The 22,850-nt window shown below is 39.6% G+C and overlaps 1 protein-coding gene across 1 annotated transcript in view; it reads left to right on the top strand.

Moving 5' to 3' along the window:
* LOC124553818 (serine/threonine-protein kinase Pink1, mitochondrial) overlaps positions 1 to 22,850 on the top strand; it is a 120,844-nt gene that overhangs the window by 32,552 nt on the left and 65,442 nt on the right. The window contains exon 3 of the mRNA XM_047127801.1: positions 3,363 to 3,594. Within this exon, the coding sequence (XP_046983757.1) occupies positions 3,363 to 3,594 (232 nt within the window). The remainder of the gene's footprint in view (positions 1 to 3,362; positions 3,595 to 22,850) is intronic.

The following is a 22,850-nucleotide window of genomic DNA, read 5'->3' as shown; positions in this document are numbered from 1 at the left end:
GAATGTTCCGTGCTCCCTAAGACGGCGATCAATTGCTTTGTACGTCTTCCTGTTGGGTTGGGACACCTTCGTTCTGCAAATCTGTCTCTATACAAACGTACCGCGCCACAGCTATTGCCCCGTGCTAATCCGTACATCAAATGGGCATCTGCCAACTCCGCATTTGTAAACATTGCACTGACTGCAAAACCACGTTCGTGATGAACACTAACCTGTTGATGCTACGTACTGATGTGCTTGATGCTAGTACTGTAGAGCAATGAGTCACATGTCAACACAAGCACCGAAGTCAACATTACCTTCCTTCAATTGGGCCAACTGGCAGTGAATCAAGGAAGTACAGTACATACTGACGAAACTAAAATGAGCTCTAACATGGAAATTAAGCGTTTCCGGACACATGTCCACATAACATATTTTCTTTATTTGTGTGTGAGGAATGTTTCCTGAAAGTTTGACCGTACCTTTTTGTAACACCCTGTATACATTGTAAACAGAAATGGTCCTGTCACTGTCCATAGGTATACTCCGGAAATTACCTTTACATCTGTCAATTTTATTCTGTTAATAGCAGTGTGTTGAGTTCAATCTGCAAGGAAGTCCTGAATCTAGTCAGAAATCTAATCCAGTACTTACCAAACTCCCCTGCTCTACCCCCCCCCCCCCTCCCTTCCCCCACCCCTACACACACACACACACACACACACACACACACACAACACACACTCTAAATGGCAGGGTGGGACGGTGTCAAATTCCCTTCCTGAAGTCAGGTAACACAGCATCAACCCGAGTGCCTTTGTCTGCAACAGTATCGATCTCGTGAAGGAACCGAGTTGTCAGAGTTCCTCAGCCTCTTTCTGCAGAATCCATATTAATTTTTATAGAGAAGATTTTTGTTCTCGAGAAGCATAATAATTCTTGAGCATAAAACATGTTCCTTATTTTTGCAACAGATAGATGTCAACGATATGGATCTAAAAGTGTGGGCATCTACCCTACAGCCGTTCTTGAAAAAGTGATTACTTCCAATTTTTTTCCAGTTGATAGGTATGCTTCGTTGCTTCAGTGATGTACGATAAACCGCTACTAGAACGGAGCAAGTTCTTTCGTATGATCTTAACTCATCTTGTCCTGATGGCTAACAATTACTAAGCGATTAGATTTCTTTTTCTACTCCGTGATCGGTTATCTCAATTTTTGCTATTTCGACCTTCATACAATGATTGAAAGGAGGGAGTGTGTTATGAGCATCTGTGCTGAATCAGTTTTGGAAGACCGAATTCAGTATTTTGGTCTTATTTCTCTAATTTTCTGTTTTGGTGCCAGTGTGATCTCCAAGTGGAAGAAGACATGATTTTGACAACACTGATTTTACATTAGACCAAAACCAGTTACGGTTTTTACTCAGATCAGCTGACAAAATTTTAGTTTGTGTCATTTAATGCTTCTCTCACTGCGATGTTAACCAGTTCCGCCCATACAGCTGGACGTCTTCTTCCGAGGTGAATCGTTTGCCCCTCGGAGCCTTTTTAAGGGGACAAAAAATGACGTAATCATAGGGAGAACCTCCCATTTGAATTTGTACAGGAATGCCGTGACTGTGTTGGCTGTACGAGGCTTTGCATTGTCATGGAGCAGAATGTCCCCACAGGTGAGATTGCCTGGTGATTTTGATTTGATCGCGTGGCAAAAGGTAGTCAAGGTTTGCAAGTACCATATTTACTCGAATCTAAGCCGCACTTTTTTTCCGGTTTTTGTAATCCGTTTGTTTTTGTTGCCGCCACAACAAACTTCTGATGTCAAATATATGTAGCGCTATACAGGCATGCTTGGCAGGCACAAAGACAAAGACTGTTTGGGATGGTTGTCAATATGTCCAACTCTACGTTCTGAATTTTTTCCTACCTGTGAGAAGAGATAGTTGCTAATAGGAACTTTTATGAATTGTGAATCACACGCAGTATTCTCTTCACCATAAGAATAATACTAATATAAACATTTTGCCATGTATTCTTTGGTGTTTGCTGCTATCTCATTTAAATCCTGTCTGCCTAATAAACTACGAAACTATAGAGTGAGACAACAGCAAACACGGAAGAATATACATATCATGTCATGTTTATATTCGTATTATTCTTATGCTGAGTAGTGATACAGTCAGAAATGAAGCACAGCAACTGACTAGATTTTTTAAATCTAAGATGACTCTAATTTGTGTGCAGAATGTAATGTACTAAAGAGGTGTCTGCAAAGATTTTCAAACGGAGAAAAATTTTCGCTAAACTTTCGTTCAGAACATCTATCATACGCAGTCTATTATTTCGTTCTTGTTGATCGTTATCAAAGAAAGCAGCAGTGTAAGTAACAACAAATAGCAGTCTCTTGCCATTGTTTTGCTAATGAGACTATTTTTTTTTTTTAATGTAGGCTGCTCTTAGCATGCACAAAAGCAAGCCATGCAGCGAACGGCGACAGGTCGTAAACACTCATTATCAGAATGCGACAAACAATGCACAACACAGTACAATAATGCGTTTTGAGCTTACAATAATGCGTTTTGAGCTTAGAGTGACGGAAACACCTATAACAAAGAGAACGGCACTTATCAGATCAAAGAAAACTAAGCATTCAATTCAAACCAGCACTTGAAAAGGGAAGTGTACCTGTATAAATACCGATGGAGCGCCTGACGCATAGCTGTGACGTCCTGGTAAAGCTTAACTGCTAACCTTACCACAAGAACCAAACTACTGTAGCTGTATCGTCATTCATTCGACCTAAATTGTGTCTCATATTACAATGGACAAACTTTGTTTCGATTTGGAGGTGCGGTCTAAAACGTTTCTCTCCCCTTGCATTTCGAGTCTCAAATTTCAGGTGCGGCTTAGACTCGGGGAAATTTTTTTTTCCTTGATTTTGAGTCTCATTTTTCAGTTGCGGCTCAGATTCGAGTAAATACGGTAACTCTGGGTATTCACTGTAGTCCTGTACTGCAGGAAGTGAATCAGAAAGGGTCCATCTCGGTCAGAGGAGAATGTCAGCATAACGATTCACCTCAGACGACGACGTCCAGTTGTAAGTGCAGAACTGGTTAACATCGCAGCCCCGGGAATTGTATGAGACTGCCATGCAGTGTCTTGTGTCACAGTGGGACAAGCGTCTCAACAGCCAGGGTCAATACTTCTAACATACAGGTACTGGTTTCTGTTAATTATGCCTCTGGCTCGTTTCTTTTTGAACGCCGTTTATATGCTATGACACCGTCATCATTGAGTGTTTTGAGAATAGTTGTTCTGGAATTGCCAATTTGGTTTTATACCTTTTTGTAATTTTATCAGAGGAAATGCTTTCTGTTTCAGTGAGCGACACTGGTGAGGAACGCGAAAAAAGCAAAATCGACAACCTCGTCCAGTTGCACGACAGTGGTATTTCGCGGCTGGCGTTCCCCCTCGCCCTCAAGATGATGTTCAACTACGATGCAGAGTCAAATGCGTCTGCCATCTTGCGAGCCATGTACCGCGAGACAGTGCCAGCTCCGCACCACCTCGTACTCAACTTGGACCTCGAAGGCGACAGCGAGTGGGCGACGGAGTAAGTTTCCCCTACTAATACGGGTTTGCGACTCCGGCATTGTGCCAGGATAGCAGACCACATGGGGTCAGATTTTTGCAAGTCACAATACTGTTCTGCAGGTACTTTGAGGGACTCGGCTTGCCCATCTCGGGGCCCCTCGCTTCCCATTGACGAACCGACAGTCCCCCCTTGTCAGATTTAGTCTCTCAGATCTTCCCAGATGGTGTGTAGGTAAATAGGGAGACTTTTTGTGATTTATCAGTAGACACAGGACTGGCAGTAAATGCTCAGCCTGCCAGAGGCCGCTGGCTACAGATTTCGGTAGTCGTGACTGTCTCAGCTTGTCTTTTTGGAGCTGGCCGGGGTGGCTGAGCAGTTCTAGGCACTACAATCTGGAACCGTCCGACCGCTACGGTCGCAGGTTCGAATCCTGCCTCGGGCATGGATGTTTGTGATGTCCTTAGGTTAGTTACGTTTAAGTAGTTTTAAGTTCTAGGGGTATGATGACCTCAGAAGTTAAGTCCCATAGTGTTCAGAACCATTTGAACCATTTTGTCTATTTTGACACTGAGTGAAATATATTTCTTGATTTTGTAACTCATTTATATAGCCTTAAATAAGTCAGTATGGTTGATAGTAGGAAGAAAATTCTAGCAATAATATGCTAGGAAGTGGGCTTTTGATTCTTTCTAAAGTACAGTAACTTTCAATACCTGTAGAATAATGGATGTAACACATGCATAATACAGGGTGTTCAAAAAGTCTCTATGCAGTGCCATATGATTGTTGGCCGTGCGTGCTGTACGATTGTTCGCCTGCTTGGGTTACTTCCCTTCAAGAGGACTCTCCCAACATTCCACTGTTTCGTTTATCTCAGCCAGCATCAGTAGTATAGTTGGTGTGTGTCGTTAAGTGTTGACGTGAACATTTTAGTTCCTTTGTTCGTTTGTTTCATTTTTCTCACTGTTAAAATGCTAACCATGGAAGATTGTGTGTTTTTAGTCGAACAAGTGTTCAAAGCTGGCAGTAAATACACAGTTTCAGTTTGTCAAACATTTTATTCAGTTTCCTTGGTGACAACACTCCCACATCGCAATACTGCACGAGATTTGATAACAAATTTCGAAGTATGGGTTCAGTGATACATGCACCAAGAAGTGGTCGTCCTAGTGTTTTGTCTAAGGATAAACTACTCAACATTTCTGATAAAATGTCCACGAGTCCGAACAAGTCAGTAAGAAAACTCGCCCAGGAAATCGATGTTAGTGTCAGAATGGCCCACACAGCTGTAAGGAAAAAATTAGAACTTTTCCCATACAAAGTGACAGCCGTGCAAGAACTGAAAAATACTGATTGTGGCAAGAGACTGCATTATTGTCAATGGTTCAAAAATTTTGTTCAACAAAATGGAAGGGATATTCTTAATGAAACGTTTTTCACTGATGTGTGGTTTCATTTATCCAGTTACATGAACTTGCAAAATTCTCTTTTGTGGAGTACTGCAAATCCATTGTGTATTCATGAGGAACCACTTCATTCTGTGAAAATAGGAGTTTTGATTGCAATTTCTAGACATCGGATGTGGGTCTCATATTTTTCAACGAAACAATAAATGCACAACAATACAGCAGTGATATTCTGTACCCATTCATAGGAGAACTTGTGTTAAGTGAAATACTGAACGGCTATTTTCAACAAGATGGTGCAACCACGCATACAGCTCACGTTTAAATGTCACTGCTTGCTGATGTTTTTGGTGATCGCATAATTTCACAGGGACTTTGGCCTCCACAATCACCTCACGTAAGACCACCTGACTTTTTCTTCTGGGGTGCAGCGAAAGCAGCTGTCTATAAAAACCGTCCAAAATCCATTGATGAATTGAAAACTGCAGTATCCACTTTCATGATTAGATGAATTGAATTGTGTATTCAACAACATGGGAGGGGGGGGACACTGAACATTTAACGTGAAAATTTGTAAGTGAAAATGAATATTCAATAAATTAATATCTTGTATTTCACTGAGTTTCATTTCAGTATATTCACTGCGGCATATGGCACTCGTGGCTGACAATCATACGGCACTGCGGAGAGACTTTTGAACACCCCGTACAACAGTGAACTTAGTAATAGCAGCTTCTTATTGTCACTCACCATTATGTAGGTTTTCAATTCATTCTCCCTTTTTCCACTTCTTTCAGAGGCTTGCAGCTTTGTGAGCTATTACCTGCACCTTGATCTCAAATCTTGGGTCTTAATTTTTATTACACTTTCGTCCACAGGTGGAAAATTTCTAGGTATGTTTCGACTATATCTTCCTATGCCCCCCCCCCTCTTTTTTTTTTCTTCCTCCAATCGTATTTACCAACTAGGATCACATTAACAACTTCAGTTCCTCGTCTTTCTTTGTTGTTGTTTCCTATTTTTCCAGTATTCCCTCATTTTCTCCCCATGAAATCTCTTCGTTTCATCTGCCCTAGTTGTTTCCGATTTTTTTATTTCTTCTGCTGTGAAAACCTTCCAAATTTACTATTTTGTTTTTAAAACGGTTTCTTTCTGCTACTTATGATTCTTTGATGTTGTTTCTTTCTAGATCTTTCCTTACTTCTGTAGTCCATGCTACTATTGATTTCTTCTTCCAGAAATATAGGAGTATTTGTTTGGTTAGTGTATTTTCATCCATTTGATAGAGGCTTCGGAAAGGGTTAATCTTCATTTGGCCATTACTTCAGACATTTTCTCCGTGTTTTTGCAGATCTCCTCATTTCTTCTTATTTTCCAACCATCTGCAGTTTTTATTGCAACCATTATTTTTCTAATGATCCTTCTTTCCAGTACTTCTAGTTTGTCCATGTTACAGTTCATCGTTATGCTTTAGATCCATATAAACATTCTGGTCGTACCACTGTGGTGTAGCGTTTTAGTTTTGTTTTTCTAGATATACATTTCTTATTGTAAATATTTTTGGTCAAACCACATGCTTTTTCCATTTTGTTAATTCTTACGTCTATTGCAGATTTTTCTAGTCCATTCAGTTGTATACTTTCTCCAAGATATTTAAATTTATTTACTCGCTCTATTTTACCTATTTGTGTTTCTTTGAATTTTGGCATTTTTTTTTTTTATATTTGCCATGAATTTTGTTTTTTCAGCTTCCTATGCCTAATTTTTTATATTCTTGTTCGCTTAATGTTTGTGGATCAGTTACCACAAATAAGATCTTTTGCAGTATAGTTATATAAGTTTTCTCATTTTTTCCAGTTATGTAGCACCCTCAAAGTAACTAAAACTTGCTATCACACGAATACTGCAAGAAAACACACTCTCCAAATTTGGAGTGCTACAGAAATGTGCTTATATGTCCTAGCTGAGGAGGTAGAATTGCCAATTGAGAGAACTGGAAAGGTAACGATCTGAAGGTCGTACCTCCACTGCCGCACAGGTAGGGCCTGCGGGTTTTCCGCAGTCTGTTGGAAGCATCTATGCCTGTTGTAATTCTGCATTTCAACAACACAGTCTTTTTTTTACCACCAGTTGAGTACAAATAATTTGCAGAGCACAGTGTCCAGTCACGTCAGTGTGATACCCTGTCAGAAGCCTGGATAACAATGTTTTGCACCACAGACTTCTGCGAGATGTGCAGGAAAGGAATCTGTGGGGTTCTGGAAAGTACTGACACAGATACGGAGCTGTGCCGACTGCAGTGCTGTAGCTCCCTGGGCTCGTTTTCTCGGATGAGGATCCACGGCATGAACAGCCCGATCGTGGTGGTCACACAGATTCTCAGTTTGGTTTTAAAGTGTAGGGACTTCAGTGGTCAGGGGTGTGCGGTAAACTCGTCCTGGTGCTCTCCGAACCACCCAAATAAATTGAGAGTTGTGCGACACGTGGTAGGTGTCAGTGTCCCGAGGAAAAACAAACTGTTTGAAGGGGAGGACACGGTCCCCAAGGATTGGTGCATACTTCTGTTGATTTGTTTCGCCTTCCAGAATGACAAGATCATCCAGGAAATGCCATTAAAACATTCCCCAGACAGATAGTGCTCCCAATAATGCTTAACGGTGTCCTCACGCCATACGTGCCGACAGCTGTATGTAGAGTGGAGCATAAAATGTGATTCGTCTGCAAATGCTCCCTGTCTCCACGCAGTGGACTTCCAGCTACGGTTTTGGTGTGCAGATTCTGGCCTGTGTCACTGATGAACAGCAGTCAGCGTGGGTGCACAAACCGGTTTCCTACTGCAGAGGCCCGTATACGGAAACGTGTGCTGAACGATCACTGAAGGCACACTGGGTGGTTAGTTGCTCAACAGTTGCACATGTATTTGCCCATACACATATCTCCAGACATTGTCAGCCCTTTTATCTTGGCGGTTCGTGCATGCCTGCCCAGATGCGGGAGATTGCTGCATTGCCAGTAGCACGTGCCAAGCAAACTTACATTTATGGGGTAAGCGCGCAGTTTATGAAGTAAATCCACCACGGCTGCGTTAACCCTTTCGCTGCTACAGAGACGTGGTGCTCCCTGCATTCTGCGCTGTGCGCGATTTCGTCATCGCTGCACTGCTCACCTGTGCAGACACACGGTGTTCCGACTGCTTTGACACACTTATCATTCGATTTCACAGAAACTATTTGGTCCAAAAATTTGATTTTTACACATTGTCTTGACTGATACCTTCCCCCAATAAATGACTTAATTTTGTTTCGAGGTTTAACACAGTTATTGAGCAGCATTAAATGTAGTAAACCATTGTACGAAATTGTGAAGAGTTTGCAGACGTAAAAGTCGATAGATTATACCTTCCGTATGGTCGATTTTAGTTGCCACTAGAAATTTCAAAAAATTACATTCAAACGAATAAAATTCATGATTAAGACACTTAGATATTGTTTCTAAATAAAGAAAATATTAAGCACTGAACGAGGTTTGAACTCAGAACCTTTGGCTTAGCAGCCAAGCACTTTAACCATTACGCTAAAGCAGCTTATCATTTAATATAACTTCCGGAGGACTTTAAAATAATACGCAAAATATCGACAAACACTGTTGGTATGACTATGAATTACTCACGTTTCTTCGAAGTACAATAGGAAATAAACAATTACCGCTGTTCTTCATTGTGAAAAAGCGGTTAGTGAGAATGATACAAACACCTTTCCTTGCTATCGCCTGAATTAGGAGGCTTATTGCTTGTTTGGTTTAATTAATTGATAGAATATGAAGCAGTTGGTATGAGGAATGCTTTTTCCAAACTTTCTATAAAAGAAGTCTGCTATCAAGACATTGCTTTTGTTCAATTACCTTATTTATGACTGAACGTTACTAAAACTGAAGACACTTGTCCGTGCTCTGCACTGCAGTCCATCTCTGGCAACGTCATTCTCTGTTCATTGGCTGACTGTGTTTTGTGATGTCAGATGCGCAGGACGAACCTAAACTTGGCCGCCGTCGCAAATGACGTGCACTTTAGTTTTGTATAGCACTATTCTGCCACGTGTGGTGTACTTCAACCACAGCGGTATGTGAATATTTTACAAACTTCGCTATTTTGGAAATGTTTCCACATTTGGCCCGCAAGCCATTGATCTTGTCCTTTTGGATATTAGATAATCCTCTCAATTTCTGCACTATAACAGTGACTGCACTGTTTTCCACATCCCCTGACGTGCTTTATCAGTGTGATGATTCTTCTGGAAAACCTGGAATTCTCAGTAAATTATAACATACCCGGAAAAATTGAGGGACTTCCAGGAATCTCATAAAATCTCCCGTCTGGTACCGCGCGCTGCGGAATTTGAATCCCCGCCAGACTTCATAGATGTCGAAGTCCCCTAGAGGTCTCTGCACCATCGCGCCATTAGCTGTGGTGGTGCGCGCGTCCTGGTCCGCATTTAGTGTGAGGGCGCCATAGTGGAACACGGGGTTCCAGCAGCCAATAGCGGCACCCCCGATAGTCTAATTGTTGCGTGAGTCTTGACAGATCGCCTCGACAACAGACAGCATGTTATTCATTCTTTGTTTTCCTTACTAGTGGTCATCTTGGATTCGTTTGGTTGTCTCTGTCACTCCGTTGATTCTTGCGTGTGGTCGTCGTAATGTGTCTCCCCCTCGTCTGTCGTTGTTTCGTGTCCGTCCTTTCCGTTTGTTTGTTTGTTCACGGGCCGCTCTCCGTTTGGTCCCGCCGCGCTTTCTCGGCCACCCTGTGACCGTTCCGGTCGCAGTTACAACAGGTTACAACATCATGGTTATCAACACGCCTTTCGGATTGTATGAGTACAAGCGCCTTCCCCTTGGTCTCTCTTTGTCGCCAGCCATTTTCCAGCGATTCCTGGAGCAGCTTACATGGCCTATCCCATCCTTGTCGCCAGATCATGGAATTCTCCCTTTGTAACCTAACATTGAAATTAAATATTATTGAACTTTATAAATCACAAATTTTAAAATACTTAATATTTCAAAGTGTTTTAATTATATGATTATTATTCCTACATCAACATCTATATTGTGCAAACCACCATGAGGTGCACGGCAGAGGGTACAGTCTATTGTACCGATTATTAGGGTTTCTCCCTGTTTCATTCACATATGGAGTTTGAATGCTTCCGTGTGTGCAGTAATGATTCTCATCTTATCTTCAAGATCCCTATGTGAGCGATATGCAGGGAATATAGTATATTCCTAGTGTCATCATTTACAGCAGATTCTCGGAACTTAGTGGACTTCCTCAGGATAGTTTGTCTGTCTTCAAGAGTCTGCATGTTCTGTTTCTTCAGTATCTCTGTAACTCTCCCACGGACCAAACAAACTTGTGACCATTTATGCTGCCCTTCTTTGTATACATTCTGTACCTACTGTTAGTCCTATCTGGTACAGGCCCCACACACTTGAGTATTAATCTAGAACTTGTCGCACAAGTGATTTGTATGCAATCTCATTTGTAGACTGATTGCACTTCCCTAGAACTCTATCAATAAGCGAAAGTCTACCACTTGGTTTACCTACAACTGAGCCTATGTGATCATTCCATTTCATATCCCTACAAAGTATTATAGCCAGGTATTTGTATGAGTTGGCCATTTCCAACAGCAACTCATCTGATATTAAAATTATAGAATACTGCCTTTTTTTGTTTTGTGAAGTGCACAATTCTACATTTCTGAACATGTAGAGCAAGTTGCCAATCTCTGCACCACATTGAAATCTTACCAAGATCTGACTGAACGTTTGTGCAGCTTCTTTCAGACAGTTCTTCATTATAGATAACTGCATCATCTGCAGAAAGCTTGAATTTATTATTAATGTTGTCTGCACGATCATTAATATACAACATGAATAGCAAGTGTCCCCTCATGCTTCCCAGGGGCACACCCGGAGATCCACGATAACATCCTCCCCGTCAATATGTCCTCAAGCCAGCCACAAATTTCACTCGATACCCCATACTATCGTACTTCTGACAGCAAGAGTAGGTGCAGTACTGAGTCAAATACGTTTCGGAAATCAAGGAATACTGCATCTACCTGGTTGCCTCAATTCAACGCCTTCAGTGTGTCACATGAGAAAAGAGCAAATTGGGTTTCACATTATCGATGTTTTTGAAATCCGTGCTGGTTCGCGTTGAGGTGGTCAATTTGTTCAAGGTAGCTTATTATTCTATATAAATTATAGGTGTTTAGAAACTACTGTCAAACTACTGCTTAAGGCCAGTATCTCACACCCAAGAGGAGAGAGAACTCATTACTATGATATCCCCCTCCAATCTATCAAAATAAGAAAAAATCTGAAATTAAAAATTTTTTGGATGTTTCATCTTTGAGTTATTAATTTTGAAAGTTTGTAAAATTCTGAGATTTGTGCCATGTTTCGAAGCCTTCAAAATGGCTGTATCTCAAAAGGTATTTAACGTATACTGCTTCATTCAGTTTATTATAGGCCTTAAAATGTGTGTTCTTTGATTACATTCATTAAAATGCTAAATTTTCCCAAAGTTCATCATGGTATTCTAAAGGGAACATAAGAAAACAACTTTTATTTTACTGCTATTCGTATTGCAGACTGTCTCATTTGTAACTGGATTATTAAACTATGGTTAAAATGAAATTATTATTTATCATTTTAAAATTTTACTAAATAGTGCCACATAACAAAATACAATAGTATGCATTTTCCTTTTTATGTTACTTTTAACTTATGGTAGTGGTAGTAAACACTTATAGAACAATAGAAAGACTGTGTGTGTGTTGTGTGTTGTGTGTTGTGTGTGTGTGTGTGTGTGTGTGTGTGTGTGTGTGTGTGTGTGAGAGAGAGAGAGAGAGAGAGAGAGAGAGAGAGAGAGAGAGAATTAGCAAATCACTGTTCACTGTTAAAGGAGAGAGGACCAGGGTACTTTGTACATTTGTAACTCGTCAAGAACCTGAGCTCAGGGGATTAAGTGGCAAAAAACTGCCACTGTCATTATTTTAAGTGTTTAATCACCCAACAAAATGTTGAAAAGCACATGTTGGAGTTTGACAAGTACCAAGCACAGCCCACAAAGGTAAATATTGTACTTGTATTTTGACGTGAGCTGTTAAACGTTTTATTGGGAAATGAAACATTTTAAATCATGACACTGTCACATTTGTGCCTCTCTGTCATCTGGGGATGTTCATATAGAATGCTTTGGAAGCATATATGATCTAATATTGATTTCATTCCAGTTGTTTGAGTGTAAAGCATATACTTCATCGATCACTTCCATGTGACAAAGCATGCAGCATGAAAAAGGAGCTTGGCAGAAAGTTTTTATAAAGCTGTAGTAGCAGTCACAGACACACAGAAGTGTTATACATTTATTCCTATGAGCAAAGCCAAAGGTAAAGCAAAAATAGTTTCTGATTTTTAAGGATTTCGATGTTCATAGGATTCAGGTGGGCCCAGATGCTTCATGCTTTTGAACAGATTACAGGACTTGTTGCTTGCACCTATGACAACAAACAGTGAATGGCATCTGTGCTACTCACAATTGAAAAGTAGATGTAAAGCTTTTATTCACACATCATTGTGAATCAGCTGTTTCTTTTTCATAACCAAGAAGACCAGATAAATTGACTGTAATAAAAGAAACATCATACTTTTTACATTAAATCCCTCAACTGCCACTGGAAGAAAGATGAAAATCCTCAGATGACATTGCGTAAGAGGATGTTGTTGCCTCAGTTATGTCATTATTGTGTGGGGGAACTAGGTTATATCATTTAACACTCTAAACGCCAAACCCGTAAAATTTACGGGCCTAATATCGCGCGAAAATCACCAGACCTGTAAAATTTACGGGCTGCTACATTTAATTTGATGCAAAACACTGCAACTTAATTCTAGGGGTTTGGCCAGTGTTATATGTTGTACAGATGTATAGTAAAAAAATGCATTCATAAATGGCGCAGCAGTGTTGTTTACAGCAGCGTAATTCATGTTAAAACTTATCTTTGGGTTCTCAGTCTTCCTTACGTCGTCGTGTTATTTCCTGTTTGTAAGCGTGTCTCGGCGGGGTTTATCAGACGCAGAAAGCGCGGATTTGATTAATGATAGCGGCACTCTGCGTAATATAGTGTGATTCTGATGATTCTGAATATAATGGTGTGTTTGAAGGTACGTATTCCCGAATTTTCAACAGCGTATCACTGCTCATAATTGTGCAGTACACAAATGTCTGCCGAAAATGTTTTCCGTAAGAGATATATGTAGTTACATATAATGTGATATTCCTTTTAGAGAGCGAGATCGATGACAGCTTGTCTTCAGATGGAGATGGGAATGATGTTGAAGGTGTTACTTCAAATCTAGCGGCTGCGCCACATCCAGAAGATGTTGACTGGACAGAATTTGACACCTACCGACCTCTGCCTGTCAACTCTACACCCAGGCAGATTCTAGTTAATATTGATGATTCAAGTTCTGTGCTGGATTGCAGTAATGTGTTCCTTACTGACAGTGACGTAAAAGAACTCAAGATACAGGCAAATTTGTATGCGTCACAGACAATCCAGAAGAAAAGAAGAAGACATAACATGAAGCCTGATTCAGTTTTGAGTTCCTGGAAGCCAGTGACTACAAATGAGATGAGGTGTTTCTTGGGTATGCTTTTCCATGTGTGTATTTCAAGAAAGCCAAAAATTATGGACCACTGGAGCACTAACCCTGTTCTTAGTGGTAACTTCTGTCCCCAAGTTAGGAGTCGTTTGCGTTTTACTCAGATACTGTCGTGCTTGCATCTTGTTGACAATTCTATACAGAAAAACCAGGTCAAGATGAATTTCACCCACTTTATAAAGTTTTATCTTATAATAAGAATTTGAAGGAGCGATGTATCCAGGCATATCGTCCCTCAGAAAAACTGACAATTGGTGAAGGCATATGTCCATTTCAAGGTCGTGTGACCTTCTGTGTTTACATGTAAAATAAGCCTCATAAGTATGGATTGAAAGTTTATGCTGTTGCTGAAGCCAGTAGTGGCTATGTTGTAAACTTTGAAGTTTATGCTGGTAAGCCTATTGTTGACAATTCTTCGTCCGCTGTTGTATTGCAATTGTTGTCTGACGGCGGCTTGCTGAATAAAGGTCATACTGTGTATTTAGACTGATGTTATTCCGATCCAGAGCTTTTTCAACGACTGGCTGACGTAGATACTGGAGCTGTTGGTACTGTGAACAAATGTAGGAAAAGATTACCTAAAGATTTGGTATCTAATAAGCTGAGAAAGGGCAAAATGTCTTTTCGGCGTAAAGATAATGTATTAGCAATGAAGTGGAAGGACAAGAGGGACATATATACATTGTCTACAAGGCATCAGGCCACATTTGGTATGTGTACTAAGAAAAATGGGTCTGCAGTAATGTAACCACATCAGGTACTGGATTACAATCTGAATAAAATTGGAGTGGTTATCTGAGACCAGTGCCTGCAGTACAATCCATTCCAGTACAGAGCATTGAAATGGTGGCGAAAATTATATTTCCATCTGCTGCTGATGGGAGTATCAAATGCTTTTTGGCTATACAATGGAGTGCACAACAAAAAACTAACAATAACAGACTTCGTAACAGTGCTGGCAGCTCAGCTTGTTGAAGATGATACACTTGAAGTCGTACAAAGGAATGAAGGAACTGTAGGTCGGCTAACAAAGAGGATCTACAAAGAAACATGCTGCTCGTGTGTGTCATGTGTGCAGTGCCAGGAATAAGAAAGAGAATGACAAAGCTTCTCGCAAAGAGACACGGTACGAATGTGAACAGTGTGGTGTTTCACTCTGCCTGGAACCTTGCTTCAAAATTTTCCACATTAAAAACAATATGATTCTGTGTGAAACTTGTCTGCAGTAATTGTAGACTGACAGAAAGATGTTATGTAGTGCCATAATATTAGTTAAAAATAAATAACAATTGCATTCTCTTATCCGTATGACTTTTATAAATTCTTAAAAACACCTATGTGATTTCTATAACTGTACCTTAAAGCTGTGCATTCCAAAGTAGTTTGTGTTGCACAGAAATAAAGATGAAAAGTGCAGCTTCAAAATGGTACCAAATTTGCCACAATCAAAAAAGTAGATTTGACGGAGTGAATTTCTAAATATTGACAAAATTGCCTAGTTTCTAGGGATAGGTACATAAAATGGGCCTGGTACAGAGGGTGTTAAAAGTGCAATACATAATTTTAGAATCTAGTAAGACTGTTAGTGGATCACCATAACATCTTTCTTGTTAAAGATGAGTAAATAATTTCTCTTTGCAAGGCACACGAGTAACACATTGTTAAATAATAAGAGCTACATCTCTGTTTAATAATATTGATTAATATTTCTGTAAAATGAAGGCGCAGTTAAATGCATTATTTGTAGTCTTTCTTTTAAGCATGTGTTGTTATCGTGTATCTCAAAAATCTTCAGTTAAAATGGTAAAATCAAATGTGAATTTAAATTGTTTGATTCTAATAATGTAATAAATTGTCATTAAATAAAAAATATTGAGCTGATAGCCTTATTTGTTTTTTGACTTACTACATTTTAATAAGAAGTCCAAAGCCATAAAGATTATGCTCAAGGTGCTGTGCTTACCTGTAAAGTAAAATTTATTTTAATATGTTCCCACTGTAACACTATCTTGAAGATTGACACACACATCAACAAATAATGTATGACTAATATACATTTTTTTTCCAAAGCAAAAAAATCAGATTTTGAAATTTTCAGAATTTAAAAATAATTTCATGTGAGAAAATGCAGCATTGTTGTATCATCAATTAGCGCATACTTTTACAGCTTATAAGATACTGAGTAAAGTGGTACACAATTTAGGTCTGTATGTCATATACAGCATTTTTGAGAAGGGTAATTTTGAGGTTTCCAAATGTAACAAAAATCAAAGAATTTTGGAAGTTTTAAAAATTAATAATTAAAAAATTGAAAGGTCCAAAAAAATTTTAATCCGGGTTTTTAATTCAAACAATTTTTACTATAAGCGTACAGAAAATTATTAAAATTAGGTATGTCAAGAACTTCAAACCATTGGTTGATCTCACGTAAGACCGACCAATAATGTTTTTCCCATTCTCTCAAAGGCATTAAGCTGTCTACTGATTTGTTTACCGGTGTCCCCTTCATATCTGTAGACTCCTATTGTTTGTGATCTACATATTAAACCCTCAATCTGGTTGCATTTCTGTTCCCAAATGTTATTTTGTGGTTTATTTCTGTTTCTTAACTACTGATTCATTGTCTGGTAACTATGTCTGTCTTGAGGTGATGAGATAACCATTTTTTTTGTACAAATTCTGATTTTCGTAAACCATCTTCTGACATCCATGGAAGAACCTGTTTGTCTGTGCTCTTACTCTGTCCCCAGTACCTCTAGATCAAGTTCACACTCTAGTAGAGTTTCTCTTCATTGCATGGCTAGTTGTCCAGTTGTTAATGGTTGTTTTTATAAATAGATGTCATTTTTGATGCGATTAAGTAGTGCTCAGGTCCACAGTTTGCTCCCTACATGACTCAACAGTCTTGTAGTACCATTCTTTATCTTTGCTTAGCAATTAAGTAACCAGTTATTGACTTCTGTGATTGTATACACGATTAATGTGTGTCAAGAATTTCAGGTTGTGCTGCTTTCAAAATTATACAAATTTTTTTCCAGAACTATTCATGACATTTTCTCTATATCTTCCTACTGCTGCACCATTTACTTCTGAGCCCATTCTAGCTTTAAAGTCTCCTGCTATTGCTGCATATTGATAGTTTTTATCTTGGTTGAGTAGGTGATCTAATTTCTGCTAAAGAGAATCTTTGGTCTGCTTCGACAAATGATCATTTGGTGCTTATACTCCTATTATAACCATTTCAATTCCGTGTAACTTGATGATGGCAGGTGACAATCCTTTCATAGAAGAATGTGTAGTCCTCGAAGTAAATGCTCAATTTTGTTAATTAGATTGAAAACACCTGCTTATGCCCATTTATGTCCATAAACTCCAGACCAAAAATGGATAAAATATCCAAATTACTCATTTCCTTGTGTCTCTATTTTTTATTTTTTTATTTATTTATTTATTTTTTTTACTTGAAACTGGAAAGATTCCACGTGGAATCAATTCATTTCATTCTCTATTTGTACTTGTTTGTCATGCTCTGAATGTTCCATGTACCAAATCCGTGTGTTCTTTTTCTTGCCAGTAATTATCATAATATTTTTCCATTGAAGTGCCGAGCCTTTACTTTAGATTCTGGAGCCTTAGAAAAATTGCATGGATAATACAATGCTGTTCCATTGATCCAACCCTCGACCTGGAGGATCAGGATTTGACATCAGGGTTTACTCCCTTAGGAGGATTGGCGCCACTATGCCTTAGTAGACACCCCACTCCACCCCCCCACCCCCCCCCCCCCACCCCCCCCACCCCCCTTCCTAACATGACGAGGTCCTCAGCAGTGGGATCAACTTAATGAAACAATCTATACCACTTTGTAGGTTACGTTTCCAGGTATCACACCCTCCAACCATTCACCCTGGTGGATCCTCATTCGCAAACAATATAGCTAATTTTTGGTGATGCCTTAAAGATTTAAAAATGTCATAATGATTGTTCACGTAGCATAATGGTTGTAGTACAAGCCTCATAAGCAAGAGGTTGTTGGTTCGAATCTTATAAAGTACTTTGAAAATTTTTTATTTTTAAATCTTTATAGAATTGATTTTGGTCATTATTTTTATTCAATTAATAAAAAAAATTATTTTTGTTTACTTGTTACATCATTTTAATCATGGAATTAACTTCGATTGATCCCATTTTTTTTCTTCCCATCATTCTTTATCTGTCTGATCTTTCTGTATGTGAATTTAATTACTTTTATTTATCTATAAATAATATTTAAACATTTGAAAATACCAATCTATTGGTTGAAAAACTAAAGATGAAATAATCTGTTTGTATGTGCAATGGTTTAAAAATGTAATTTACATTACGGGGTCTACATTTTCTGTAGTGGTAATTATCAAACAAACTCGTAAAACTTAAATTATTAATGCACAATGGACAAAATAATCCAAATGAAGATTTAAAAGAAAGAAGAGCTTATAACTAAAATGAAATTCAAGCAAATTGAAGAACAGAAATAATGAGTCAAGAACATGGATGAAAATGAAAATGTAGAATGACAAAATGTAAGAAATTAAATTGCCATCAATACATGGAAACATTTGAGATCACATGCCTAAATATTCTCAGCAGAAAAAGAATTACAGGAAGAAAAAATGAAAGCTATTGGAAAAACTTAATAGGATGGTTAAAATGGTGTGACAAGGGAACAGAAATTTTAACACTTTGGGTCCTGAGCCATTGCGCGTGAGTGTGTACCATAGAGACTGGCTAATTTTAATGTATTTTAAACTACTACAACTCATAAAAGGTTTCAGTTATAGCAATAAAATTACCCTTATTGAAAAACCTAGACTTTCTTGTTTAAAACCGTATAGAATACCTTTCTCTTGAATTAATACATACTTTTGACAAGCGTTATTATTATAACATTGTTTTTGAAAAAAGGAAAAATTGGTCAAAGGTATATTCACTGTATTTTCTAGAAGGAAATTTTTTTATTTCACACAAAAATTATAATTATGATGGATACAGTATGTCTTATCTACAGTAACCTCCTGTAACTGTTTTAGGATGCAATTTTGCCCTTTGTGTGGTAAATTTTGAAGTGCGGCATTTTGCACAATGCTACTTTACATTCACTACGCTGGTAGCTTGTGTGCTTTCACCACACTTTGCCAGAAACTCCCTTATTTCCATAAGTGTAACTCCTTTCCACTTTGATAATGGGCAGGTGGGTGAAAGGGAATTTGTGCTTCATAATTTCCTGATGCATTGTTGAGCATACAGATTAGTTTGTTCTTTTATATGTTTCATCATACTGTCTGTCAGGAAATATGAAAAAAATTCTAGAGGTGCACTGTTCTGGTCTAAACTGACAACATTGCATATTCCAAATTGTCCTGAGAAGAGATCGGTATCTGGTGCACCATCAGTAGTTGTCCAACCTTCCTCAGAATCAGTGCTGCGTGCACGTCTCGGCTTCCCACTCACCGTTAGTCTCACTCGTTATTCAGGCACAATATCGACGGGATTACTTGCTGCTGAAGTGCTTGGACATCTGCTCTCCTCTTCTGAATCTATCAAAACATTAGTATTTGCAAATAAAATCATAATTACGTACTGAGAATGTTTTCAGTGAAAATCTGAACAAAAATTATAGATGTTTTGTTGTCAGAATTCTTTACCTGAACTGCCAGAAACTACTTCTTGAACATAGTCCACATCATCAGAGTCATCTACAATATCTTCCTCTGACAAATCAACGTCAATTTCTTCTAAATCACTATATAACTCGTGAGCAATTTCTTCGTCCGTCAAGCCACGCTTCGCCATGTCGACGCTACTGAGACCGCGCGGGAAAAAAAAGCCGCTCACAAAACCCGACAAATAAAAAGGGAAGCACACCCTTCCACAGCATGCCCGCACCATCTAGTGACCAATACTCAAACTACAGTCCGTGCAGTGCCTCCCAGACAAGTGGGAGCCGTAAGAACACACAAAGGAAAGAAGAGGGAGAACGAGAACACGCGCCAGTAAAATTACGGGCGCCGGACTTTTGGGCAGGTCGCGCATGCCCTTATTTTTACGGGTGTCGGTGCCTAAGTGTTAAAAAACTTACGTTTAAACCTACTAATTGAATAAAAATAATGATAAAGATCCCAGAATGAGATTTTCTCTCTGCAGCGGAGTGTGCGCTGATATGAAACTTCCTGGCAGATTAAAACTGTGTGCCCGACCGAGACTCGAACTCGGGACCTTTGCCTTTGGAAGGTAGGAGACGAGATACTGGCAGAAGTAAAGCTGTGAGACCGGGCGTGAGTTGTGCTTCAGTAGCTCAGATGGTAGAGCACTTGCCCACGAAAGGCAAAGGTCCCGAGTTCGAGTCTCGGTCGGGCACACAGTTTTAATCTGCCAGGAAGTTTCAGTGATAAAAGATCATTTTTGGCAGATTTAAAAATAAAAAAATTCAAAGCACTTCATGAGACTTGAACCCACAGTCCTTGCATAAGAGGCTCGTGCTATAGCAGTTATGCTACAAGACCAGCCTGTGTGACATTTCTCGTTTGAAGCTCTAGAGCATCGTGCAAAATTCCAAAAAAAAAAAAAAAAAAATTATGAATTACTTGCAAATGAAGGTCCAGGGGGTAAATGGCTGCAGGGCATGATATCAGTGATCTTAACCTACATTACAAAAATATCAGGGGTCTTAACCAACATTACAAAAGTCATCCCATCACTCCTCGTAAGTTGAGGCTAGAGAGTGAAAATGAAAGACATCCCAGGCCTTGTAGTCTAACACCGACAGGGTTGAAAAAGTGTGAGTCGAGCGGGACTGACAGGAAAGTTTTCTGAAATTCCTTCACCAGGGAAGACGAATGGAATATTCCAGAATTTGAAACACGAACAGCTGCTAGCATGAGTTTCTTAGAAGTAGATACCTTAGGGGTTGCGAAGCAACTCAAATCGCTTGATACGGGCAAGTCTTCAGGTCCAGATTGTATACCGATTAGCTTCCTTTCAGATTACGCTGATACAATAGTTCCCTACTTAGCAATCATATACAACTGCTCGCTCACCGATAGATCTGTACCTACAGATTGGAAAATTGCGCAGGTCACACCATTTCTTAAGAAAGGTAGTAGGAGTAATCCATCGAACTACAGACAAATATCATTGACGTCGGTTTCCAGCAGGGTTTTGGAACATATACTGTAGTCAAACATTATGAATCACCTCGAAGGGAACGATCTATTGATACGTAATCAGCACAGTTTCAGAAAACATCCTTATTGTGCAATGCAGCTAGATCTTTATTCGCACGAAGTAATGGCCGCTATCGACAGGGGATCTCAGGTTGATTCCGTATCTCTGGATTTCCGGAAAGCTTTTGACACCGTTCCTCACAAGCGACTTCTAATCAAGCTGTGGGCCTATGGGGTATCGTCTCAGTTGTGCGACTGGATTCGTGATTTCCTGTCAGGAAGGTCGCAGTTCGTAGTAATAGACGGCAAATCGTCGAGTAAAACTGCAGTGATATCAGGTGTTCGCCAGGGAAGCGTCCTGGGACCTCTGTTGTTCCTGATCTTTATAAATGACCTGGGTGACAATCTGAGCAGTTCTCTTAGGTCGTTCACAGATGATGCTGTAATTTACCGTCTAGCAAGGTCATCCGAAGACCAGTATCAGTTGCAAAGCGATTTAGAAAATATTGCTGTATGGTGTGGCAGGTGGCAGTTGACCCTGAATAACGAAAAGTGTGAGGTGATCCACACGAGTTCCAAAAGAAATCCGTTGGAATGCGATTACTCGATAAATAGTACAACTCTCAAGGCTGTCAATTCAACTAAGTACCCCCCATGAACCATGGACCTTGTCGTTGGTGGGGAGGCTTGCGTGCCTCAGCGATACAGATAGCCGTACCGTAGGTGCAACCACAACGGACGGGTATCTGTTGAGAGGCCAGACAAACGTGTGGTTCCTGAAGAGGGGCAGCAGCCTTTTCAGTAGTTGCAAGGGCAACAGTCTGGGTGATTGACTGATCTGGCCTTGTAACAATAACCAAAACGGCCTTGCTGTGCTGGTACTGCGAACGGCTGAAAGCAAGGGGAAACTACAGCCGTAATTTTTCCCGAGGGCATGCAGCTTTACTGTATGATTACATGGTGATGGCGTCCTCTTGGGTAAAATATTCCGGAGGTAAAATAGTCCCCCATTCGGATCTCCGGGCGGGGACTACTCAAGAGGATGTCGTTATCAGGAGAAAGAAAACTGGCCTTATACGGATCGGAGCGTGGAATGTCAGATCCCTTAATCGGGCAGGTAGGTTAGAAAATTTAAAAAGGGAAATGGATAGGTTGAAGTTAGACATAGTGGGAATTAGTGAAGTTCGGTGGCAGGAGGAACGAGACTTTTGGTCAGGTGACTACAGGGTTATAAACACAAAATCAAATAGGGGTAATGCAGGAGTAGGTTTAATAATGAATAGGAAAATAGGAATGCGGGTAAGCTACTACAAACAGCATAGTGAACGCATTATTGTGGCCAAGATAGAAACGAAGCCCACACCTACTACAGTAGTACAAGTTTATATGCCAACTAGCTCTGCAGATGACGAAGAAATTGAAGAAATGTATGATGAAATAAAAGAAATTATTCAGATTGTGAAGGGAGACGAAAATTTAATAGTCATGGGTGACTGGAATTCGAGTGTAGGAAAAGGGAGAGAAGGAAACGTAGTAGGTGAATATGGATTGGGGGACAGAAATGAAAGAGGAAGCCGCCTGGTAGAATTTTGCACAGAGCACAACATAATCATAACTAACACTTGGTTTAAGAATCATGAAAGAAGGTTGTATACATGGAAGAACCCTGGAGATACTAAAAGGTATCAGATAGATTATATAATGGTAAGACAGAGATTTAGGAACCAGGTTTTAAATTGTAAGACATTTCCAGGGGCAGATGTGGACTCTGACCACAATCTATTGGTTATGACCTGTAGATTAAAACTGAAGAAACTGCAAAAAGGTGGGAATTTAAGGAGATGGGACCTGGATAAACTAAAAGAACCAGAGGTTGTACAGAGATTCAGGGAGAGCATAAGGGAGCAATTGACAGGAATGGGGGAAATAAATACAG

The sequence above is a fragment of the Schistocerca americana genome, chromosome 11 (assembly GCF_021461395.2).
Source record: "Schistocerca americana isolate TAMUIC-IGC-003095 chromosome 11, iqSchAmer2.1, whole genome shotgun sequence".
NCBI lineage: Eukaryota > Metazoa > Arthropoda > Insecta > Orthoptera > Acrididae > Schistocerca > Schistocerca americana.
This window is presented reverse-complemented; position numbering and strand designations above follow the sequence as displayed.